Source organism: Fusarium musae, chromosome 5, assembly GCF_019915245.1.
Source record: "Fusarium musae strain F31 chromosome 5, whole genome shotgun sequence".
Classification (NCBI taxonomy): domain Eukaryota; kingdom Fungi; phylum Ascomycota; class Sordariomycetes; order Hypocreales; family Nectriaceae; genus Fusarium; species Fusarium musae.
The window spans coordinates 2,874,610-2,899,579 of record NC_058391.1 but is presented as its reverse complement, the minus strand read 5'-3'; the positions used below and the strand labels follow the sequence as shown (position 1 = coordinate 2,899,579).

The window sequence follows — 24,970 nt, the reverse complement described above, 5'->3', positions numbered from 1 at the left end:
AGCACACAAGACTTTGTTCATCCACCACTTGGCCACCTGAGAATCGCACCATGTGACGCTGAGAGTGCAAGTAACCGTCCCATCTTCGAGTCATCCCATTGATCCAGAACAGCTCCTTAGCATTGACAGGAATAGTATCAAAGACATCTTGAGCATCCGGCCTGTCTGATGAGAATGAAAGTTTAAAAGAGGCCTCAGCCCTAATACACATAGGTAAAGAACAGCCGAACAATGAGTCGCAAGATCATTGCGAACCTATGATATGAACATCTGGTGTTGGCGTTTCTAGCCCAAGGGATAGAAGAGTATTCTTGGAGGTGAAGAGACGTGCGCCAGTACACCATCACGTCGAATTCTTTGAGATATTCAAGGTCGATGGCAGCTGCCTGAGTGTCAAAAGACTGTTAGGAGTTTGTGTTACAGTCTGTGGCTTCAAATTGTAGCAATATACTTGAGAGATATTCATAGAAGTCTCGAATCCCAGTATAGAAAATGCATTGTGTAGTCTATTTGATGGGTTGACATATCATGGCTGTGTAATGGCTCAGCTCCGCGGGCAAGAAGCTCACAGCTCTTCAAAAGTCATTCAACAGACATGGTCATGAAGATCATCAAGTCCACTTAAACGACGCAAACAAGACTTTCATAGACTAAAAAGCATCCAAGATAAGTTTAAACAGGCTATTAATCCTCTAAGTTATCTATATAAATAAACAATACAAAAGACTAGGTAATACTATTTTGGAGTACAGGTATCAAGCGCTCTCTCTTACAACTTCGCCTTAGGACCACTTCCGTTCTTACGGAACAGCACATCGGACTCAGGATAAGGATCAAACACAATGTCGTTAACAGGGTTGACCTCCGAAGCACGATGGAACAAGTCCTCATAAACCTTGCCATCATAGCGACCAAGGGCACTGTCGAGTTGCCAATCAGGGAATGACCAAGCGTCAACGAGTCTGACGGCGTGAGGTCGGATCTCATCAAGCAGTGAGAGAGTTCGCTTTGTGCGGGCGAGCTGGATTTGGCGAACTGTTGTGGCGGCGCTGGTGAAGAACTCGGAGGCAGAGCTCTGGAGGTTATGCAGAGCGAAGAGCTCGAAGAGCTTATGCATGATGGCGAGAGTGTTGGGGTCGAGGGACTTCTTGGTGGTTTCGTCTTGGAGAGCTTCGTGGAAGTTCTTGACGACTTGGTACTGAGCGTAGGCAGTGGACAGACGCCAGAAGTCGATAAGGAGGCTGTTCCATGATTGCTTCTCCTCATCGCGGTGCTTGAGAGCCTCAAAGGTCAGGAAAGATACACGCCATGCGAAAGCATCAACGAGATCTTGGTCGCTGTCGAGGACGTCGAAAGCAGCACCGATATCCTGTCGGCGAATGAACTCCTTGAAGATACGAGAGATACCGTTATCGGGAGCCTTGCCGGCAAGAACAGCGCGGGCGGACTTGAGGAGGTATCGAGCGACTTGCTGGGTAAGCATGTAGTTGTCACCCTCCCATGTGACAGTAGGAAGATAATCAGCATACCAGCTGCCAATACCAGAGAAAGCGGAGTAACCGTGACCACCGCAAGCGCGACGGCAGACTTCCAGACCTTCAGCAGCAGTGGTGGAAGCAAAGGCCTTGAGAGAGCAGGAGATGGCATGGAGGTCAGCAAGATGATCGCTGCCAGGGCTGAGCTCCTCAGGGCCAGGCTTGCGCTTGGCGTCACCAGCATCGCGACGTTGGGCCATGCGCTTCTGGTTGGCGTTATAGAGGTTAATCATAGCGCGACCAGTGAAGAAAAGCGCGTATGAGGAAGCGAGTAGGGGTAGAAGACGGTGCTGAACCATTGTGTAGTTGAGAACCTGGTTCTCACCAGTCTCACTAGCATCAGCATCACGGTCCTGGAACTGTCTGCGAACAGCGCAGTAACGCGTAGCGATGGTGACACCACGAGCAAGAACGGAACCAGACTGGAAAACAATGGATGATCGGATGAAAGTCAAAGTTCCGTAGATGAGAGCTGGGTTTGAGGGACGGATGTACTTTCCGGTCTCGGGGTCAACGCCGGAGAAGCGGTTCAGCATGTTGACGTGGGGGATCTTGACGTTGTTGAAGAGCAGGAAGCCGTTATCCATGGTGTTGTAGCCGAACTTGGGGCCGATATCGCCAACGTGGATATCGGGAAGAGGCTCATGGGTCTTCATGTCGCGAATGGGGACAACGAAGGGGTGAGGACCGTAGGGCTTGCCGTTGAGGATGAGCTGCGCGACGACGACAGCGTGGTTGGCGGCCTTGCCCAGAGAACCGATCCACCACTTTGAAGCTGTGAGGTGAGGCGAGTGGATAGTAAAGGTCTTGTCCTCTTGATTCCAAGTGGCAGTAGTCTCCAGACCGCGAACATTAGAACCGTGACCCAACTCGGTCTGTGCGTAGCATCCGATGATCTCATAGTTTCGCGCCCTCTCAAGGAAAAGCTTATGCTGTGCCGGTGTACCCTGCTCCTCAAGCGTCTTCAAGAACATAGTGGCGTGAAGACCATAAGGCGTAGGCTCACTGATCAGATCATTGGCAGCGTGATGCTCCTCATCATTCCAGTTATGCTTGACAGATAATCTCCTCAAAGCCTTGGCTCTCGCAAGCGCAGCCTCAAGTCTATCTGTTCGCCCCCTGAAGTAGTTCTGCTCCTTGTCAAAAACAGGATCAGCCTGCAGAATCTTGAGAATCTTTTCATTTCTGTCGAGCACTTCTTTTGTGAAGAGGAAAGTAGACAGCTGATCAACGTTGATGTCAGAGTTGGCGCGTTCTTGGGCCAGAAGCTCTGAACCTTGGGGGCCGGAGGGCTTGAGGGCCTTGACCCAGTCTGGATTTTGCGGAGGCATTGTGATGTGGATGTGTCTTGTTTTACCCCGGATTGTGGTGAGATGGAGGAGAGAGGTTGATGATGGGATCAGAACGGGTAGATTAAGGGGAGATTGAACTTTATGGGGCGTCGCTCGGTCCAAGCGATGTCGGGAAAATCGATGAGGCTAAGACTTGGATACCTCGGCTTCTCTAAAAAGTGGACCATGACGACGACGCTATTAGAGGCTGCCTCGGTATGTCGGATACATGAAAGATGATGAAAGATGTCATGACATTACAATATCATGTTTTTGTAGTATTAAGACTGTTGTAACTATTTTTTCTTAATTTCTGACACTTCTGCCCTTGAACTGTGCCGCTGTCTGTTCTCCAAAGATGATCAGAGATACCGCCGAAGACGGCATAAACTCCGACGGACATCTCGCATCTTTATTCTTCCTGATCCGATCAGATAAGATAGCATGCCGAGGTCTTGCATGGGATAGGGTCCGGGGTACTCCAGATGATAAATGGGGTTCAATCCGACTTACTCGTGACAGAAAATGGCAGGTGATCAGACCATGACTCTTTAGCTCAACGCTCGCTCTGCATGAGTCCGTTCGACGCCTGAGATATTTTTCGCTGTTCTAGACTATCACGCAAGAGTTGGAGAAACTAATTTCCGTGGGTTCTAGAACACATTAGCCTTGCCCGACTCCGCAGCAAGGTCAGCTCTATAGGGTAAGTTCAAGCTTGAGGTTTGCGGCCTAATAATATCAGAGTCGATCTACTACAATGAAGTTGAAAGAATACTGAGTGAGGAAGGCATAATCACTTTTCATAATATGCTAACATATTTCGTAGTACCATCTGGGGATATCATATTTCTCTCCAATGTTCCTGGGGTTTCCACTGTGTCAATGGTAGAATTGGCTTATGTACTGACGAGCTTTCAAAGGGTGTCCCATCTATTTTTGCTCAGAGAATAAGCCTGGCTCTACTTAGTCTACCTTAACATGATACCAGAGTCTTCAGTTCCAAAACATGTCACTCAAAGAATAAAGCTGGCACGGTTTACCTTGGCGACTCAAGTGAGCCAGAACGAAACAGGAAATGAATGAGCGAGAGTGAAAGACGCGTAAAATTACATCACAGCGTTGCATATCAAAGATGACGTAGCCGCGGAGGCTTTTCCCAAGCATCCTTTCACAGATTGACACGACGCATTCCGCGGGCGGGCCAATCTCTAATAAGCTTTCGTATAAATAAATCGACGGTGACAGCCATGATGTGCTACATGGGTCGCCCCACTTGGGTGAACTTAGCGATGTACGAGCACAGCCCTGCAGGCGAAAGAGAAGAATCATTTCTTCTTCAATATTAACAAAAGAAACTTTATGATACTGTTACTTAGAGTTGAATGCCAAATGCACTTAGAGAGATGACGTACAAGCCTAATTGCCGACGGAAAACTGGCGCTCCGACTGAGCGCAATGCAACTCCGCGTCCGAGTCGGAGGTCAAAGTTCCAAACGTCGAGGGCGTTTGTGCCGAATTCCCGGGAGCTGCCACCAAAAAAAAACCGTGATTCTAACGTATCTAGTGTGAGCAGCTTGAAACAGGAAACCTCCGAGAATACTCGTTTACACCACGCTATCTCAGCTGAGGCTTAGGTACCTCTTCATAAATGCCATGATGTTATTCTGTTGCCTCGAATCCTTCCATCGGCTTGTTGACGCGTCCGGGTCCAGCAAACTCAATCACCAACGACGAAAAAAGTCATCCCCATTCCCATCACATAAACCGTGCCGTGCTTACGCTTCTTCAAAAGGCGCAGTCGTATAATGGTAGCCCCAAAATGGCACTATCGTGACATGAAAACCCGCGGCGTTGTCAGGTCCTTAGGTCCAGAACGTATCTCGACCAATCTCGGCCGCTTCTATTGGTGGAAGCGTAAACCTCTCCACTGGAACTAACCTGGTCGGGTAGCATCCGAGAAAATACGCCTAGCCACTTCAGAAATCCCTTGAAACTCGGTACAGCAGTAGCGCTGTTGAGCTGTTTGGTGCTGGTTATAATTATTACCCCGTTGGACCCCTCTTTTTCGTTCCTCGGATTCGAGAGAGTGTAGACACTGCGTTCGAGGGATATATCATGGAGTCGAGGCTTACTTACAGTGATGCGAGTTCGTCGGAGGAGGTTATTGTGAGGAGACTTCCTCCCAGGGTCATTTTTATGCGACACATGAAGACCAATTGGCTCAAGTATGCGACGGGTTTGTTGCTCATACTGTAAGTTATTCGCCAAGCTCTTTCAAAGTCCTCGCTCATGAGTCTGTCTGCAGGTCGATCAGCCAGTTAATCTATATCACCCGTCTCGGCAAGGGAATGGTCCGTATACCAAACGACCCCTACGATTTACGATTCGGCCACCTCAGTCACGATAGTCCTGAAATTTGGGACGATAACCATCAATCATTCCTCCGAAGCGCTCGTCCTGTGCCGGTCCACTCGCATAATGATTACACACGGCATATCCCACTATTTGAAGCCCTCGGCTCTGGGTGTATCAGCATCGAAGCAGATGTTCATCTACGACATGGCAATCTTTTTGTTGCGCATTCGCGATTGAGCGTGAACCCCCACCGAACGTTACAAGGAATGTACCTGAAGCCCCTCCAACGCATGTTGGAAGCACGCAACGCGGGAGTAAAGGATGATGACTGGCAAGGCTTCTTCGAAATGGCACCCAAGCAAACCGTCACGCTCCTCGTCGATCTCAAAACAGCTGGCCCGGAAACATTCGATGCGTTGAATGCCCAACTCCAGCCTTTGAGAGACCTCGGCTACTTGACATACTGGAACGGCACAGAGAGAATCATCCGACCTCTCACTGTCGTTGGTACCGGAAACACGCCCTTCGAGTCAGTCTTGGCCATGAACTCCACGCATCGCGACATTTTCTGGGACGCCAAGCTCGAGAGTCTCGTCTCGACAGACGATGACTTCTCAACAAACCCTCCCACATACAAATACAACCGCTCCAATTCATATTTTGCTTCAACAAGATTCGAGAATGCTATTCTCTACAGATCAAACTTCCAGCGCGTACTGGATACACCGCCGTCAAGAGAACTGGACATGGCGTTGACGCAGATTGAGCAGGCCAAGGATCGTGGCCTGTTGGCGCGGTACTGGGATACTCCCTCAAAACCACCGAATGTGAGGGATATCGCATGGAGGGTGTTGATAGACAACGGTATTGGAATCCTGAATATGGATGATATGGGGCTTGTGAGAGGGAGGGCCAGAGGTTGGGGTGCATTGGGCCGTGATTATCTTTGACGTAGCGAATTGCTTTATACCCTGTTATGATAGATTATACATTAAATTCCCGATTCTTAAATTGTTGACCACTTTGACCCTCGTTGTTTTCACCAAAAAACGTCTTCTCTTCAGCGCTCACAAACCCCTGCCGACTCCGTGCATCCTTGGGACCAGCTGCTCTAGACCAATTATACGAGCATAATTATGATTGGTAGAAAACCTTTACAGCTGCCGAAACCGTAATCCTGCTGTCATCCGTGCGTGGCTGCGCCACGGCCAAAGGTCTTCCGCGGGGCCCTTGTCCGGCCGTAAGCATGAGTGACTGTCAGCAATCTTACGACTTTCACCATACTCCACTCGCGACATGCTCTAATACCTCGTTCCTTTTGACAAGCGATATATTGCATATATAGTAAGAATGTCTCGAAGGCATCTAGAGATTTTCAATCCTGCGGCCAATGTTGCAGGGCCATCATCGTTCACGCAGTTCCCCTCACTTCCAGCAGAGATACGAGTCTCAATATGGACATGGGCTCTCCGACATCAAAGAATTATCAAGATCTTTCTCCGATCACACGCCAGCTTTTGTGCCAACCTTACTAGATATGGTATTCGATTTCCTCCAATAGAACCCGGGGAGGTTGATCCATCCTACTATCCCGTTGTCGCCGGCCACCGACTCCTTAGCAAACTTCTTAAAGTCAATGCAGAATCTAGAGAGGTGACGCTTTCTTTCCATAGGATGCGCCTGCCCTGTTGGTTGACGGCCCATGCATCCAAACATCGCATCACCCCTTGGACTTCTGGAGCGATATATATCAACCCTGAATATGACTTTCTTCATATAGAGCAAGACACGATGGCCATAGTGGACTTTGTATGCGACTTGAAGACGAAGCATGATCCACGTAACATCGGGATTAGAAACCTTGCTCTCTGTCGCAATCAGTTAGGGGGGCGCGCATACGGCCTTGACGCAATCAGGCCATCTGAAATCGAATCCTCAAAGATGAGGATGTTCAGAGAAATCATCAGCGGGCTTGATGAAGTTTGGTTGGTTTATATCCAGGCATCTATTCGGGGAATGATTGGTGGTGAAAATGAAAGGTCAACAATCCGCAAGACGTTCTTCGAAAGGTCATTTCCCATTCACGCTTTGCCACACAGCTTCGATCGTATTGGGCTTGATCCTCGCACTGTCGAAGACGATCTGAGCCATCTTCACGTCCGCAATCCTGAGCGTTTATATGACTCATGGCTTCAAACCCTAGAAAAGATAGAAGTAAGACCATGTGAAGAACGATACCGAATTTTACTTGGCTTCAACCCTCGTCGATCGATTTGTAACCTTAGGGATGCCGAGGCTTGGTTACAATCAGAAAATAGTGGCTGGACAACACAGCCTGAAAGTACGTGGTCTTCTCAAGAACCAAAAGTTGAGGGAGTTGCAGCTTCGGAAACCCGGGAATCTGAGGATGAAGACATAAGCAAAGCTGTAAGACCGGCGTTTGGCTTTTGGCTCTTCCCGGTCGATGCATTCTGTGATGCGAACAAAACTTCAGAGTCAGAAGGTTATTTCACTACGTTTGATGTTAGGAAATACCGGCCTGAGCTGGCGATTCGTCGGCTGAATGAAGGAGACATGGATCGGAATGTGTCGAAAGAGGTTGATGCTCACCATGCAGTCGCCTTCGAACGGCGATACTTAGACCGCGAACAGACATCATAAAATCGGGTGGAACCAACTTTACCATACAGGAGACGAGCCTATGGACCGTCGTTTACTTTGGAGGATGCTTGAGGTGGCAGCTATGGTGGAACTCAAACTTATAGTCTATCCGTACGTCATTTTGATATCTAAAACCGTCTTTTTCGCCTCGAAAGAGAAACATGTACTTTTTAAATCTTGGTCGTGATTCCAAACCAGTTCCCTGCCAGGACAGCGCGTGATGCAAACAAGCAGCCCAAGCCTAGAGCTAGGACTCCCATCAGGAAGCCGCTAAGAGCTTGAGTTCCCATCTTGTCTATCATTGTGCCGCTACTTGGAATGGCAATCAGTAAAGAAAAGCTGATGACGAAGTTCATGGTTCCTAGACCGATCAGCGAGGTCATAAGTTAGGTGAGCTGGGAGTCGTACCATAATATCGTCCGTAATCTTTTGGCTCGCATGTTTTGCCAACACATACTAAAACTGTGAGTAGTGCCTCCCTTCAAATCATCAGAAATGAACCTTACCTGGAGTTATAGATAAGAAGCCCCCAGAACAAAAGCCCCAGAGACCTGTAAAGACGTACAACACGACACTGTTGTCGCCAAAGGGGACAAACAGTGTCCCCATAAAGACCAACGTCAACGCCATCATAAATATCAAAACATTGTAATGGCCTAGCTTATCGCCGACCAAACCGGGAATAACACGGCCGAAAGCCGAAGCACCACCGATGATGGAGACGAGCGTATAGCCAGTCTCGGCTGTCAAACCAGCTTGAATCGCAAAAGTCGGCAACAGGCCACCAATTCCGTAGAGAACGAACTGAGTAGCGAAGAACATAACGCAGACCAGCGTGAAAGCCACCGATCGGAAGGCAGAGAAGTTGAGAAGAGATAGGCCGCCTTTCTTGGCTATCGGCATGTTGACGAGCTTGACAAGTCGACGGTAAGGAATGAAGCAGATTGTTCCGAGGGTGAAAATACCGAGGATGACGAAGGCCAGTATTCTCATCGACCAACTCCAACCAAGCTTAGGGAGCAATGATCGGAGCATGATGGGGAAGATCACTGTTCCTGTCGATGAGCCGGTGAGAGCTATCCCGATAGCAAAGCCGCGCTTCCGAGAAAAGAGCTTCGCAACCACTGCTACAGGGATTGTGCCAGCGATAGCGGTCGACAACCCACCAAAGATTCCGAAACACAGCATGAAGTGCCAGTAATGCTTACACTCAGCTAGCAGAACAAACATAATGACAATCCCGCCTCCTCCAACAATACTCATAGCGAAAGGACCACGCTGGTCAAGAAAAGAGCCGACTTGAATAGCGACCAGCATCGATACAAACATGTACATGCCAGGGATCCAGCCAATATCACCAGCTGAATAATCGGAAAGCTGATTTAGCTCGAGGTAAGATTGGAATGTTCCGACAGACTGCATCATGCCTAGACGACGTCAATGACGGGTAATAGATAGGGCTGAAGTGGCTGTACTTACCGTATGTAGGCATCAGGAACAAAAAGCTGCCAAAGACACACACCCAGGCTGCGAAATTTGTCTCAATATCTACAACCGCTGATTCGTCGTCCAACACAGAGGGCGCATTCGTGGTGGCGGTCTGTGGCTCACTTGCCGCCGTCGCTTCGGCAGTCTTTTCCGGCGAAGACATTGTTGCTCTGTTCACTGCACCAACTACTTCACCTAGAAGCCCAACTTCGCGAACATTGAGCGAAAACAACCAGATGTTGCCAAGGAGAGGTTGGAATTGAGGACTGGGAAAAAAAGACTGATGGCGGATCGCGTATCCGACGCCGGGTATTGCACCCCCAAAATGTGATTAACCCAAAAGGTGCATCAGAATCGCAGGTCTCCGCGATCGTACTCCACTTTGGCAGATTCATCATCGGAGATTACAAATGCATTTCTGGGCAGGGTAACCGTTTCTGTCATAGGAGGGCGTTCTTTTTGCGGAGTGCATGAATGTGCCTGGGCAACTGGTAGAGCGGTTTTCGGAGGCGGTAGTCAAATACCGTTCACGTATTATTTATCTGCTCCTATTCTATGAAGTATACTAGAGTCTGGTTTAAAACACGCACCGGACTGCTAAACGATATTCTAATTACTTCCGCTTGTGCCCTGCGGACTGGCTGATGAGCTCATGATGTTTGGAACCTAGGTTGACTTCCTTGAAGCCAAGATGGTGAGGGCTCACATATGATCAAAACTTGAATGCTGCAATTTAGTTCATTACCCATACCATGCTGAAAAAGAGAAACTCATCACGTTATATAGAGTCCTTGGTCTGTTGATCACACCAATCCCAAAAGTCAGCCGCAATCCCACTACCGCCATCCTCTTTGGTCTTCAAGCTCTGGACAAGATCCTTCCTCGGGCTCGGATGCCATCTTCCCCAAGGAATACCATACCTACCACCATCCTCAAGCTTAATCTCTGTGCTCACACCAGCCCAGAGCTCCGAATACGCTCCTCTCTTAGGTGGATGCAGAAAGACTTTATTCGGAACCCTGAGATGCCAAGGCACGCGGTCCCAGATATTGGTCGATAGATTTCCTGGGTTCTGGCAAATGCAAATAATACCATCTGAGCGCACACGTCTGTCGAATTCGGAAGCGAGGAACCAGTTTGCTGTTTTTGAAATGGTGTAGTTATGTGTTGGGTCTTTGGATTGTTTGCCGGGAGTAAGCTCAGCCAGCGAGATACCGCCAGGAGGGGCCATCATGTCCATTACACCTGAGCCCGTGAAGATGACTCGTGTCGAGGGACCAGGGTTACTTCTGGCTGTTTGCTTCAGCATGGGGAGCAGGAGTTTGGTGAGGAGAAAGGGTGCCAAGCAGTTTATTCCCATCTGAGGCTCGTATCCATTGGCAGTAACTTCGTGTGATGGTGCGGCGCTAATACCCGCATTATTCCATAAAACGTCGAGACGAGTCTCCTGCGCAAGGAAGGCTGATGCGCAGGCTGCCACGGAGGCAAGATCATTGAGATCAATATGCAGAGTCTTGAGATTTCCAGTGCTCTCTGGGTATGCTGCCTTGATGGTCTCGATAGTCTTTTGTGCTTTGGTGGCGGATCGGGCTGGGAGATAGACTGTGCCTCCTTTGGAGTAGAGCATATTGACCAACTCTAAGCCGACCCCATTAGTGCCACCAGTTACCATAAACACCCTGCCTTCTAATGAGGAAACATTGTCTTCGGTGAAAGTAGGCTTGGGTGGGAATAGTTGCGTCCAGGCGGCTTGCATGATGTTAGATTAAGAGCTAGTGACGGAACGCCAGGCACAAGTAAAGTAAGTGGGATTCTGCCTTGAATGAGTTTTGCAGGAAGGAAGAGTTATTATTCTTTTTATATGTGAACAAGTTTCAGCTTATCAACCTAATGCTGTCGTTTCCTTCATGAGTTCTGACACCCTGGTCATTCAGACTGTCAGATTGAAGGAGCCGAGAGTATTTGTGGTCAGAATGCACCCTTGGCGTCAGCGCTCTTTCACAACTACCATATCATGGATAAGGCAATGGAATTAGCGTTTCCTGATAAGTAATCTATCGTTCAGCTTTGCAGAGATGCCAGAGTTAAAGGCCTTTCTCCCCGCTGAGACCTCCAAAAGTTAGTCGTCTGGAGTATCCCACTATCCATCAAAAACCACCACCGCTTCGCAAAAGACTCGCCAACCTCCCAACCCATCGGGTCCCACGGTACAGTCCCCCAAACCTTCAAGCTTCCATATTGCATATCACGCGCAAACTCTTCTTCGTTAATAATGGAGAGGGACTTGAGTAGTTTGTCCCGCAATGATGCCCAGGGCAGCATGTCTAGGTATGATAGGTGAGGGACGCTCTTTTGTAATTGAGTGGGTGCTATGGCAGATGGAAGGCTGTCGGTTAGGGCTTTGATGTTGAACCCTGGCAACGGCCTACATTCGAGGTCGAGGCGCTGGGCTATGACGGCTAGAGCGGTGGCGGCGGTCAGGTCAGTCAGGATGAGGTAATGACTGTCCATTGTAGGCTGCTCAGATGTGTATTGGGTATGAAAGAGGCTTGCATCCCACATTTCTGTGACAGCCATGCTTGAGCCCTCTGTAGATGACTGCCCAGGACTAGAACCTGCATCTCTTCTCACAAGGGCTCCTGCGTCCTCATTGACCTCATACTGTGCCGCTTGCTTCTGTTTACCCGCAAGCCGTGACCCTGGAATAAAGTCAGTCATGCCATTCCGCGTAGGAACGCAATCATGCTACATACGCCTGGCTCTTTGTGACAGCCTGTTCTGGATCCGCTTTCGCTGAGCAGGGTCTGGGACAGCAGTCCAATCATCTTCGGTAGATTTCACAAATGGTTCCCAGTTGGGCTTCATGGTGGATAAGAATGACTGATTCTGGGCAAAGTTGAGAGAAAGCTAATGTGATAGAAAAAAGATGACGACTTCGGTCGAGAAAAGATGACAGACGGCTGCTGATATTGTCGACTTTCTGACAGTCAGACTTGTCAGACTGCATAACCGAGATGAGTGACCCAACCAACCACAAGCTGGACTAGTCCATACAGAGTTAGTCTTTTGGCGTCACCTTACCGAGAGGGAAGCCTGGCTAGAGTTGTCCCGATGGTACTTGTGAATCGGCACAGAGATGATTTTGATGATTGAGATGTAGTTGTTGACTTTTCAATCCCGAACGTAGTATGATTTTCTTGATCATCTCAATTGTTATAAGATAACGTGACAGAAACTCTTCTCTTCTTTATTTTTCGGCACAGATGGATTCTCTCGTATATGTCTCATCACCTTTGAAACTGGGCCAGGATCCTTCAAGCGCCAATCTACCAGAAGCAGCAATAAAACGGCTATGGGGGGCATAGCCGTCGTATGAGTTCTGAGAGTATGATCCCTCCAATCTTTCCACCAACATGCTCCTTGAAAGCATTTCGAAGTGAAAAGGCGGCAAGTACATACATCCCAATATCTAATCGCGTTCGGCCTTCGGTAAGCATATTGATGGGCGCGACTGGATGCCAAAGTTTATAGCTGCTTTAACGTTAGCCTTGGGCAAAGCTGATAGATGCGAAGATGAGGAGCAAAGAACCTTGGAGATTCATGAAGCTGGCGGCAAAAGTGCAATAAGGCAGCCCGGTGAACGATGTTTCTTTAAGGTCTACAGAATATGGACACGACATGTAGCAGACGATGCTTTATATACTTTGGAGGTAGATATCATAGCTCAAAAGTGATTCAAATCCATCCACGAATGAATCACAGCGACCATCGCATCTAATATTACCAACGCTCAGTGATTGAACAACACAGTCTGAAGATATTCATTTGTGTGTCTCCATTTGATAGCTCGCTTGGATTTGCCCCAGTCAGATCCACACAGAAGAGAGCCTTATTGTTATTTTGGGTTCATACAGCTGGCTCCGGTATGATGACTTAACTCAGCAGTTGATGAGAAATGACCACCAGGAGTGGTACTAATTGCTGTCATAAATACCTCTATTTACTATAATGAAAGCACTGACAAACCAAGGTTTATCGAACAAGCCAACTTGATCTGTTGAGAAGACTAATTATATAGTTAAACTATGTACACAGTAAAGGAATACAACACAGATAGTATGTGAGTTAGGAGTATGCTAATTGACTTCCTCGAATGTCACAGCGTCGAGGTTGGCACCGACATTGGCACAGCTGAATCCAAAGGTAATGCTAACATAGTCATTCTCAGACAGCATGTCCTCGGTAAGCGTGCAAGTTATATCGAACGGGGCCCAGCTGTTCACAGCGCCGCTAGGGCTGCCCATTAGAGTCCCACCCGGAACACGATCATAGTTGTTTGGGTCTCCAAGGGTACAACCCATCGCGAAAGCATTGCATCCATCGCTATTCACGCTATTAGTGTAGTAGTCGTGGTCGCAGTCTCGGTAGCGATTGTTGAGCTCTCGGTTGAGGTGGCCTCCGTAGTCGCTTGGGTGGTAGTAATTGCCATACTAGTCTCAGTATTGGTGGCAGCCGTAGTAGTGTCGGTGGCAACTGTGGTAGTGTCGGTGTTGGGGATTGCAGTAGCCCACTCGAGCTTAACAGAGTCAAGGTAGGCAGCCGAATTAGCACAGGAGAATCCAAACACAACGCTGTAGTCGTCATCTCCAGCTAGCATCTCATCTGTGAAGGTGCACGTAGTGTCTATCTGTGACCAGTCACTGGCGGAATCCTCAGCGCTTGCCCGCATTATCGAACCTGGCACGGGAATCACGCTTGTCCCAGATCCAGTGAATGTGACGCAAGCGCTGACGATGGTACTACAGCCGTTGCCTTGGCTGTAGCTATCAACGCGGGTACGGCCTTGGAGATCATACGAGCCAGCCCTGAGTGCTTGCTTGTTAATCTTTTGCACAACAAGACTGATATACTGGTTGCCATTGTTGCTATCAAACTGGATTTTACCAGAGGCTGGACTCTGGAAGCCACTGCCAAGAACCAGGGAACCCCCATACTCCGATATCAACTCCCATGGGGCAGTCGTGCCGTCTTCGAAGTCAGCGTTAGTGAGAAGAGGCTCACCGGCTGTCGTGGTTGTGGTAGCACCCTCGGCAACAGTCGTCGATGCTTCAGTACTGAGGGTCTCCGTGGTAGCATCAGTGGCTGTGGTGGCTGTAGTGGCTGTCTCACTCCTAATCACAGTCTCGCTCTCAGTAATCGCAGTGCTGGTCTCGACATAAGTGGAAGATCCAGCAGTTTCGGTGGCAGACGTAGTAATGGCCTTGGTAAATGACGGTTTACAGGGGCTTGCATTGGCCACTGAAGCCAGGGCCGCAAAAGCAGCAACAATCAACTTGTTGGAAACCATCTCGGGATGATCTGGATGGACAAAGTAAAGGAGTGTGAGGGTTAGATAAAAATGAGCGAAAGGACCCAAGGCGTATTCAAAGACATGAGCGCAAATTGGGAGCTTTCACCCTTTTTATTCTGTATTTTAAAATGACGATGGGGGCCTGGACGCAATAGCTTGACTACACGGGCCACTAAGACAGACTTCAGCTGCACTTAAGCATATTTTACAGCGCCACTACTGGGTCGATTGCAGTAGCGCCTCAATAGTCTCGTAAAAACGCGACCGCCAGGATCAATAATGCACGTACTTAGCTGTTTCAAGAGAGGGCTTTGTTAGTTAACTAGAGACTATTTATACCAGTCGAGAAGAAGAAAAAGGTTTAGAGGAGTCAGAACAAGCACTACGTCGGTTGTCAAGGCATTGCCTGAAAAGATGCAATCCGCAAGTGTGTGCAGTTCACATAATCTCTATACTCCAGGACAATGACTCATTATTTACGAAGCATAAGTACAAAGACAGTTAACTATGCGGTGCGCTAATAACTTTTTATTACTTGCAGTTTGCAAAAGATGCGAGCTCGGAAAAATAGTTGAATTCTGGCCAATCTTTAAGATGGTTACAAGACTTGCATAATATCAGGCTACATCACTCTATCCCTCCCTACTCACAACATCTTCCACTCCGTTAAGTAGATCAAACTTCTTGAAGTGTCTAGCAGGAACGCGCCTCTGGAAAAGGATGTCCAGCTCCTCAAATGTACGACCCTGACTCTCGGGGAGCCGGAAATAGCACCAGACAAGACATACAAGACTGATTCCACCAAAGAGAAAAGCAGTCTTACTGCCCCAATTGGCCTCATCAGTATTGAGCATTAAAGGCATGACGATTGTGAACACGACGGAGGCGGCAGCCTGCACTGCTGTAGCCACAGCAATGGTCTTTTCTCTAAGACGGGTAGCTGAGATCTCGGAAATGATAACAAAACAGATGGGACCGACAGTCATTTGGTACACAAAGGTCCAGATATCCATCAGCGTGGCTGTTGCCCATATAGCACCGGTAGTGCTCGAGATGCTAAGGAAGCCGATGATGAATAGGAGAGTGGTCATAACCATCATACCCGCATTATAGATCGTGCGTCGACCAAGCTTGAACTATATACTTCATGAGCTGATGCGTTGAAAAACTGGGACTGGCGATTATACGTACCCAGTTCAGTAAGAACCACGAGAGGACCGTGCCAGTAAAGCCTAGAGCGGTGTTACCAACACCCACTAGAGTACCAAGTCAGCATGTCTGTAGTTTTCGGCTTTAGTAACACGCACTGTTAAAAGAATCAGAGGGATTCAGGCCGGCCTTTTGGAAGAAGTATGTTGCATATCCAATAAGCGGATTACCACCAATGACTTGAATCAGGTAGACCATAACTGAGATTTCGGTGCGAACCAGATTCGCACTCTTGAAGCACTCCAACCACGACGTAGACGACTCGATTTCTTGCTCCAGAAGATCTGTTTGTTCGATTCCCACAAGAGCCTTGTCGATATCGGGCCTGTTGGCGGTTGAGGACAGGCCCATGAGCGCGGCACGTGCTGCCTCACGTCGGCCTTTGCGAACCAGCCAGTACGGACTTTCAGGAGCAAAGGGTAGGCCAGCGAGAAGGATCGTTGGCCAGACCCATTGGATCGCAAAAGGGATCTTGTACGCCCACTCGTCCATACGGGTCTCTACACCAGCTGCACAGCCTTGGGCAATGAATTGACCGATCACAAACGCCATGTTTATCGATGTGGTGAGGAAGCCTCTCAGTGCCAGTGGGCACACTTCTGAGGCGTACGTTGGTGCAATGACGACGTAGAATCCATAGGCCAAGCCACCGAGAATCTCGCCCGCACAGAGCATGCCAATGCTTGTGGAGAAGAACTGCACAAAGACCAAGGCAATGGACCAAACGCAGCAGATAGCTAATGTCTTCTTTCGACCAAACATCTCGAGGGGATAACCACTGGCCAGTGCTCCAAGAACTTGACCAATCGGATTACCCATTCCCAGAGCCGTTTGCCATGGCGCAGAAATCTCATAGCCGTCGCCGCCATGAACCCGCTCACCATATTTTGTTTGGAATGCGGGCAGGGCGTAGAAAGAAGTGATGATCTGGGCATCAAAGCCAGCCATTATAACGGCAATGCCAAAGAAAAGAGCCCAGAAGACGGCCCATGGATACTGGCGAACGGCGTCACGGAAGCTAAGATTGTGCTCTTCGACGGTGAGGTCACGGGTGGCATCGATCTCGAGAAGTTCAGATCTCTTAAGGTCTGCCACTTCATGGTTATCTCTATTGGCTTCTTTGTCTAGGGTTGCCATTTTCAAAGATGTAATATAATGGAGATAGTGAGGGGTTCTGAAGGAGGTAAGAGGAATTAAGTCGCCTAAAACGGCGAAGCATGGTGATTAAGTATGTATCGAAGATCAGTACACCCAGAGATATCTGGCTCGCTTATCCTTATCACCAGTTCTGCAGGGACCAGCCTAGAAATGCGATACCGGTAGCACCCCGCAGACATGCGTGTGCACGAGATAGCATCTCATTTCCCTATCGATAAAATGTAACACGCCAATGCAACGTTTCTTGGCCCCTTACGATAAGTAGCCATGGCTACGTAGAGAAGGATCGTACTAAAATGCGGGGAAAGATATCGGACAGGGTTTGCCGGCATTTGCACCGACTGTTTGCCGGGTATTGTGCCTCAACCGGGTTAGTTGGGCTTCTCTAAGATATCATCCATAAATGTGCAAGACTCCTTCGTGCTCATTGATAATATCTATCGTAACGCTAGACGACAGAATCAGGCAAATCAGCTCACTTAATCGACCCATCTTACACTACAGCCACCAGGTACGACACGAGATGGTTGCAACCGGTTCTCTCTCCGGCCCTCTGTTCTCACCGGACCTGATTGGAACTGATGTTGTGACATCCTTCCCTGAAGGTTACACTATCCGACCTTTAGAGCGAGGGGATTACGCAAAGGGATTCCTTGACTGCCTCAGCGTACTCTCTGATGTAGGGGACGTGTCCCAGGATCGCTTCGAGGAGAGGTTCGATTGGATGAAGACACAGGGCCAAGGGGTGCATCACCACGTGGTTATTGAGCATGAGAACCGAGTTGTCGGAACTGGTGCTCTTATCGTAGAGAGAAAGTTGTAAGTTTTCTAATTGGTGAACTAGCTGTCTTGTTGCTAACCTCGTTTCGGCAGTATTCACAATCTTGGATCAATTGGACATATTGAGGAAATCGCGATCAGGAAGGATTTCCAAGGCAAAGGCCTGGGTCTAAAGTTACTGGCTAGCTTGTCGTCTATTGCTAAGAATGTCGGGTGCTACAAGACAACTCTGGGGACGAGTCCGGAGAACGAGCCGTTCTATGTCAAATGTGGCTACAACAAATCGGGCAACATTATGAACCAGTATTTTGAAGAGCCCAAGGAATCCTATTATCGGGGATAAGCCCGAGAAACCACGATTCTCAATAGTATAGTCGTAGCTAGCCCGACTTGATATTGATGGTGAGCTCGACTCAAAGAAGCTAGCCACCGGCCTTTCCCCGATGTTTGCCGGTTCGCCGATTTATCGTCTCACCGATTTGAGGTCGATCACTTGCAAATTGATAAGAGCTAATTGGGTCCTACTGAGTTTCTCAAACGTTGCATTCTCCATATCTGCAAATCATTAATGCGGGGAAAGTTATTATCTGGTGGCTGAAATGTGACAAGCTACCAAAGCCGAATATCCGTAGCTACGTATTAATAAGGGAACCCTTGCTAACGAAGCATCTTGACACGATTGGAGATAGCTTGCAATTAGTACCAAGCCCATTATCTGCAATCTAAACTTTCTCGGTATCTGTCTCCTTGTTCAACATGGCACCCCATGCCGAACAGGATGAGTCTGCCCAGGGCATCACTCGCCTCCCACCACCAGAACGTCCAGCCTTTTCTGCCTCGCCTCCACGTCTACTAATCATCGGCGCTGGGAACCGTGGCAAGGCCTATGCCGAGGCTATCAAGAATTCGAGTAATGGCGTTATCGTGGGTGTCGTAGAGCCTATCGCACTCAAGAGACGGCATCTCGGTCGCAAATACATCTGGGGTACGCGGGAGCCAGCTCCTGGGGAGGAGTTCGGCGACTGGCCCGAGTTCGTTCAATGGGAGCTTAGCAGAAGGCAAGCAGTCGCTTCTGGGGCTACAGGTGTTCCTGAGGGCGTTGATGCAGTCTTCATTTGTGTTCAAGATGGCATGCATAAGGATGTTGTTCTTGGCCTTGCACCGCTGAAACTACACATCATGTGCGAGAAGCCTCTAGCCCCCAATTTGAAGGATTGTATGGCGATTTATAGGAGCCTTTCGCCCGATCCCTCCGGATCCTCAGAAACTTTGTTCGCTATCGGCCATGTCCTTCGTTATAGTCCTCACAACGTGATGATGAGGAAACTTCTACTTGAGGACAAGGTCATCGGGGACATCATGGCTGTTAATCACACAGAACCAGTGGGTTGTTATCACTTTACACACAGTTACGTCAGGTAAGTTGTCGACTGATGGGTTTGAACAAGTGATAAAGGCTAATATCATGCTAGAGGAAACTGGCGCAATGAAAAAGCGGCAGCTCCATCACTCCTTGCCAAGTCATGCCACGACATGGACATCCTCTACTGGATTTTGGCTGCCGCACCTCCAGGCTCTAACAAGCCAACCCATGTTCCCAAAGACATAAGCTCTTCTGGATCTCTCCAATATTTTAGAAAAGAGAGAAAGCCTGTGGAAGCTGGATATGCCACCAATTGCTTATCATGCGCTTATGAACCATCGTGCCAGTTCTCGGCCAAGCGAATTTACACAGGAGCTGATCTCAAGAGTCAGCAACAAGAGCACTTTTGCACGGTTGTCGCACCTGAAATTGAAGACTGTATCCCAAATGGTGCACCAGAAGCGGCTAAGAAGGCTGTTCTCGCCAAACTTGCGGAGGATTACTCAGAAGACACCCCGGCAGAAGAGGTTAGCAAGAGAAACACCTTTGGACGTTGTGTGTACGAATGTGACAACGATGTCTGCGACAACCAAGTCGTAACACTTTCATGGGACGCAGACCCAATCGCAGCCCCGGGCGAGACACCACTACAGGCTCTTAGTGGCAGAGGCAGCAAGACAGCTACATTGCATATGGTTGCGTTCACAGAAAAGATCTGTACCCGGTTTACGCACATCTATGGTGTCAACGGAGAGATGTACGCCGACAGTTCCTCAATTACCGTCACGGACTTCAAGACGTGCAAGAAGACGGTTCACTACCCGCACATTCCCGAGGGCGGTGGCCATGGTGATGGAGACGAAGGGTTGACGAGGCAGTTCGTGCTGGCGGTTGATCGGGTAAAGAACCATGGTGAGAAGGTGTCGACGGCTCAGCGGGAGTATATCAAGTGTAATTTGAAGGATGTTATTATGAGTCACAGTATGGTATTCGCGGCTGAGGAGGCAAGGAAGGGGAAGAAAGTTATAGATTTTCCCGAGTGGTTTGAGAAGGAAGTCATGATAAAGCTAGGCACGTAAATGCTTCGAGTACAGGCATAGGGTGAGGGTAACCCACAGATACATTGCATATGTGCGAGGCATGTGTACTTGTCATGATTGAACATATCGATGATCTCCAGCCAAATAGCGAGACAATGCCAAATGGACTGAACCTGTCGCAACTTGCGTTGCAGGCTCCATAGGCGGATAGACCTTGTTTCGGAGGTTCTCAGGTAGTTTTAACTTGATCTCCCTTAGCAAGTATTCCGATGTACAGAATTCTCCTCCAAGTATGATCCCCTTTTGAAAATTAGCATGTAAATAGGAAACGCATACTCAAACATACCTTAATAGGACTGTTATATTTTACAAGAATGTCACCTATTACAGAAGTCATCATGGCCGTAATGTCATCCATGACGGGCTGGAAACAAGACAAGATCTCGCCATTTGTGTAAGTCATATAACCGCCCTTGATCCCTGCTTCGGGGAATTCTGTTTCAAGTGCAACGTCGATATCCCACTCTTGTCCGCTGTTTCTGAAATCTGGCATGATGCGTTCCTCGAAATCACTGACACACTTTGTATACACTTTGTTGGCTGTTCTGGAGCTATTTGGAAGTCGCATACGGCTGACTCTAGTCCGCACTATTTCGGCAAAGTTTTGTGCTATTAGAGCAGGCCTAGAAACATTTAGACAGTGTAGCAGAGAGGCAAAAGGAACTCACCCCAGATTCTTACTCGACATAAGCCGAGAAGCAAAATTTGGCGATGTTTTCAGAGGCACACAGAAAGACATGTCTACTAGCATTTTCCCAAAGTAAGCGAAGATAAATGGATTCTGCGTTTCTTGGATAAGGGAATATCTGGTTATCGCATCGTGAATTGATGCTTCTGCTTCGCCGGTGACAGGCAAGCGTGCATTACGTTCATCTCTCAGATATCCCGCTCTCTGGAGAACACGTTTCCATAACGTTTTGTCCTTAGTGGCCCAGATCTCTGTCAAGGTGAGAATCCAAAGGATCCTCTTCTCGTTATCCGAGAATTTACTTCCTAGACGTTGCTCTAATTGGGTAACAATGGCACGCCTGACCTCATAGAGGAAATCGGCCGAGACATCTACAGCGTTGAGGCCAGGAGGAACGCCGGGCCGCGGAATTGACTCTTCTGTCTCTTGGGCCAACAGCAGAGGAAGACCTTCAACCTTATGGACGCCCGGCTTCGGAAGTCCAGTCGGCCCAATGGCGTTAGCAATGTCATGGCCCCAGCCAACTACCTTATTGTACTGATCATAATAAATTACAGTGGGAACCTAGGAAATTAGATAGCATTCAGTGAGCTTTCAATGGATGACTTGCCAATGATTTGCTGTAAGAGCCAGTACCAGGCCACTCTCTGAGCAGCTCTGATATCGGGTTCTTAAGATCATGGACTACGTATGCAACACTAGTGGCACCGTCCATGTTCATGAAGTTGATTGACACAAAAATCTGACATCGTGGCTCGGGCGTGGGCACAGAAGCCATGTTATAGGGCGCCAGTGGTGGAGGGGATCGATAACCTTGTTTTTCGTAACTGTTGGCACCTCGCGTGGGCTGCGGATATGCTCCTGTTGGATGGGGGGTTGGTGGTATCGGCAAAGCCAGCCCGAATCCAGACATGTCGTTATTGTGGTCATACGATAGATTGGTGCATCTCCTTATTTTCTCTCGTAGTTGCTGTGTAATGGATTCCACACTTTCGGGATGATGCATGGTAGATAAGATCGGATCTGGTTGTCCGATGGCCTTTCGAGAGATGGTGGAGTTTGAATATGACTCTCCGTTTGACATTGTTTGCCTATGCTGTATCGGATATTGCGCCATACCTTGATAGCTACTCGGTGCTGGTGGACTTGTGTACTGAGGACCGAAGGTTTTGGGGTACTGAAATCTACCTGCAGAGGGGACTGGGTCAGAAGCTGGCATAGTGTATGCTTGGCTCTGAGGATACTCTTGCTGAGAATCCAATGGCTGGCGACTTTGTGAGACCGCGTCATTATCGTTACTTGGTCTGTTCAAGCTCCAAACTGAACGATCCAGATAGGCCAAGGCTCCTTGATCAGTCACAATAGTCGCGTCGTTCGGGATAAAGCTTTGATGGACCTCTGCTTCCATTGTCTTCTTTCTCGCCACGCAGATGCGCACAAGCAAACTCAGGGTCTCCCAGCATCTCCAATGATCCTTGCCGAGAACTTTTCTCTTACCCCAAAGAGCACGCTTGCAAAACTTTTCGGCTTCCTCAAGCCTGGAGTCATCAAGATAAGCAAGGGCCAAGGCGTGCATGCCATGATACACGAGTACATCATTTGTCTTTCTCTCAAACGCGATTGGAGATATTATCTCGTCTGCTTCTGTCCACTTTTCCTGCCGCATGCATGCATATGCTAGTCGTATCTTCATAGTAGTCATGTCGTTTACAGGTCTCGAACTCGATTCGCCATGCTCGATGGCACCCCTGTAGAACTGTTCTGCTTTTGCGTGATCACCATCCGCCTCATTCTTGATCGCTAGTTCTTCAATCCTTCTAGCAAACTCAGTCTCGCTGTCCGAGTCGGTGTCGACAGGAGAACGTGGCTCTTCGTTAACGGGCGGAGGTATCCATCTCTCGATCATTGATGTTTGTGCTTCTGTCAAAGGATCGCCCAAGATACTTCCTCCCCAGACAGTGGACCTAGGGCCCTCTCTCAAAATAGTACTGGCGCTTGAATGGAAGTTCTCTGCTACCTGAACAAACTGTCGCAGGTTTTGGGTGGCCCGATTGTCCTCTTCGCGTCCACTGGAAGGGCCTGGGTTTGCGGAGCTATTTGTATGCAGAGCAACCTCAACATACCTCAGCTGGGACTTAATTCCGGAGAGGGCCTTGAACACCGACTCTTGAGAGGAATTACTGTGGATTAGGAGGCATCTATCCACGTTAGCAATCACCTCAGACCCCGATTACCACTATACCATGACTTACACATTGATCATCTGAAAAGCACTAGTCATTGCAGTGTTGTATGACTTGATTCTGGCCTTATAAATAGTGATATCTTTAGACCGCAGGCTAAACTTGATTTGCTTGGTTGGCTTGCGCAAGATCCCTCGGCTAAAGCGGTTTGTTTTCTCAAGCTCAGCCATTAGCTGGTTGAGCTTGTTGAACGTGTTCTTGATATCATCAAGGGTGGCACTAATACTACCCCAGAGGGCATTACCAGGATCGATCTCGGCTACAACAGCTTGCGGGACCCGGCCTGAGGCGTTGCTGACGGAGTCTAGGACTCGCGACAGAATCGAGACCTCCTCCAACAAGTTGGAGACATTCTCGTCGACCTCGACAGTATCTTCTATCCAGGTGTATAGCGTCTTGCCTATTGTGGCACAACTGATAGCGAGACCGGCGGCGCCTGACGCGATAGATAATGGATCCATCCGAGACGATCTGGCGCGAATGTTGGGTTGAAAATGGAGCGAGCCACAGCTGAACTCTTGGTGCGGGGTGACATTATGCTCCAATTGGGAATGCCGCTCCTGCGTCCTAAAGAGGCAAACCGAGTCCCCAACTCGGATTCCAATAGGACTAAAGCCTTGTGGCATTCAATGAAATATTTTGTTCTCTATAGTACTATGGCTTGAAGCTCATTATATTTTAAAATGGTAGTACAGTGTCTAATTCCTGTGCTACGCAGGAGGCCAGCCTTCGATTTGTCTGCTCAAAAGTACCACTTGATCTCTGACCTTGCGGTACATCTTTTGATGATCGTAACCACCTGAGAGTTTTTGACAAGTGGTTACCCTTTTTCTAATAATAACTTACTCCCAAGCGAAAGCAAAGTCCCTGTTATTCTTCAAAGTTTCTTCTGTGGAGTCTTTCCGTGCCGGATATACGGCTGTAGATATGACACATGTTCGCATTTCTTTGAGACGTTCAAGGCTCGGCATGTTATAGCGCAATCAGCCCTAAAGGCCGAAAAACAGCAGCATGATATTAACTCGGAGCCATGTTCCGCTCTGCCATGGATAATTCACCTGCGCCTCTCTTGATGTCCTGATGGCGCACGGCAGATGGGCCCTTACAGTAAAATTAGTTGCATCCTGGATGATCGCTGATAGCCGCCCACATTCCGACACGAGATCCCCTGGAGGATAGAAAACGCAACACATTAAACTTGGTTGATATAAAGACAAAAACAAACTCAGGGCAAAACTCATAAGAAGTGTGAGCCATTATTTTTAGTATCCTATTATAATTTTCTTATCTTTTTTTGCTACCCTTGATCTCAGTTGGCACCAAGTTACTAAGCGGGGCGGAAGTAGACGACGCAATTGCCGCCGCATCAAGGGGCGCTAGGGAATGCGCAGCACGCTCTTATAATAGGACGCGTAAAGGTAGTTTAAGCTTGTAATAGAAACATACGAAAAACGAAGGATGAGCCTCATGCGGGTACTATACTTAGATAAAGATGAACGGTTTGCATCTGAGCCTGCGCTCTGGTTGACTATAAGATATGAAGAGAAGTATCATCTGGAATTCATGAAGCAACTGTTCAACAACACCACTACAATACGGTCGTTTCATCCCCACAATGCTTGCTTCATCGTTTCTCTGGGCCCTAGGCGCCAGCGCCCTTGTGTACGCTCATGGTATCCGGGTCGAACGCTCAGAGAATGGCCTTATTA

General features: G+C 48.5%; 9 protein-coding genes across 9 annotated transcripts; 3 read left to right on the top strand and 6 right to left on the bottom strand.

The window, feature by feature from the left end:
* Positions 1-769: 769 nt before the first annotated feature.
* J7337_007312 (uncharacterized protein) lies at positions 770-2,866 on the bottom strand (the record flags this gene model as incomplete). Its single annotated transcript, XM_044824964.1, has 1 exon — positions 770-2,866. One exon carries the CDS (start codon positions 2,864-2,866, stop codon positions 770-772), a length of 2,097 nt encoding a protein of 698 aa, XP_044680621.1.
* A 2,348-nt stretch (positions 2,867-5,214) lies between these two features.
* J7337_007311 (uncharacterized protein) lies at positions 5,215-6,171 on the top strand (the record flags this gene model as incomplete). The annotated part of the gene is made up of 1 exon (XM_044824963.1): positions 5,215-6,171. One exon carries the CDS (start codon positions 5,215-5,217, stop codon positions 6,169-6,171), a length of 957 nt encoding a protein of 318 aa, XP_044680620.1.
* Positions 6,172-8,052: 1,881 nt separating this feature from the next.
* On the bottom strand, positions 8,053-9,533 carry J7337_007310 (uncharacterized protein; the record flags this gene model as incomplete). The annotated part of the gene is made up of 4 exons (XM_044824962.1): positions 8,053-8,243; positions 8,291-8,338; positions 8,389-9,309; positions 9,362-9,533. The coding sequence occupies 4 exons, from the start codon at positions 9,531-9,533 to the stop codon at positions 8,053-8,055; spliced, it is 1,332 nt and encodes a 443-aa protein (XP_044680619.1).
* A 615-nt stretch (positions 9,534-10,148) lies between these two features.
* On the bottom strand, positions 10,149-11,126 carry J7337_007309 (uncharacterized protein; the record flags this gene model as incomplete). Its single annotated transcript, XM_044824961.1, has 1 exon — positions 10,149-11,126. One exon carries the CDS (start codon positions 11,124-11,126, stop codon positions 10,149-10,151), a length of 978 nt encoding a protein of 325 aa, XP_044680618.1.
* Positions 11,127-11,489: 363 nt separating this feature from the next.
* J7337_007308 (uncharacterized protein) lies at positions 11,490-12,235 on the bottom strand (the record flags this gene model as incomplete). Its single annotated transcript, XM_044824960.1, has 3 exons — positions 11,490-11,510; positions 11,594-12,069; positions 12,124-12,235. The coding sequence occupies 3 exons, from the start codon at positions 12,233-12,235 to the stop codon at positions 11,490-11,492; spliced, it is 609 nt and encodes a 202-aa protein (XP_044680617.1).
* Positions 12,236-13,673: 1,438 nt separating this feature from the next.
* On the bottom strand, positions 13,674-17,066 carry J7337_007307 (uncharacterized protein; the record flags this gene model as incomplete). The annotated part of the gene is made up of 5 exons (XM_044824959.1): positions 13,674-13,753; positions 13,862-14,728; positions 15,367-15,856; positions 15,912-15,976; positions 16,028-17,066. The coding sequence occupies 5 exons, from the start codon at positions 17,064-17,066 to the stop codon at positions 13,674-13,676; spliced, it is 2,541 nt and encodes an 846-aa protein (XP_044680616.1).
* Positions 17,067-17,610: 544 nt separating this feature from the next.
* Positions 17,611-18,210, top strand: J7337_007306 (uncharacterized protein; the record flags this gene model as incomplete). The annotated part of the gene is made up of 2 exons (XM_044824958.1): positions 17,611-17,906; positions 17,961-18,210. The coding sequence occupies 2 exons, from the start codon at positions 17,611-17,613 to the stop codon at positions 18,208-18,210; spliced, it is 546 nt and encodes a 181-aa protein (XP_044680615.1).
* Positions 18,211-18,623: 413 nt separating this feature from the next.
* Positions 18,624-20,309, top strand: J7337_007305 (uncharacterized protein; the record flags this gene model as incomplete). The annotated part of the gene is made up of 2 exons (XM_044824957.1): positions 18,624-19,285; positions 19,340-20,309. 2 exons carry the CDS (start codon positions 18,624-18,626, stop codon positions 20,307-20,309), a joined length of 1,632 nt encoding a protein of 543 aa, XP_044680614.1.
* Positions 20,310-20,381: 72 nt separating this feature from the next.
* Positions 20,382-23,722, bottom strand: J7337_007304 (uncharacterized protein; the record flags this gene model as incomplete). The annotated part of the gene is made up of 7 exons (XM_044824956.1): positions 20,382-20,570; positions 20,617-20,953; positions 20,999-21,542; positions 21,655-21,879; positions 22,138-23,087; positions 23,142-23,216; positions 23,271-23,722. The coding sequence occupies 7 exons, from the start codon at positions 23,720-23,722 to the stop codon at positions 20,382-20,384; spliced, it is 2,772 nt and encodes a 923-aa protein (XP_044680613.1).
* Between the last annotated feature and the right edge of the window lie 1,248 nt (positions 23,723-24,970).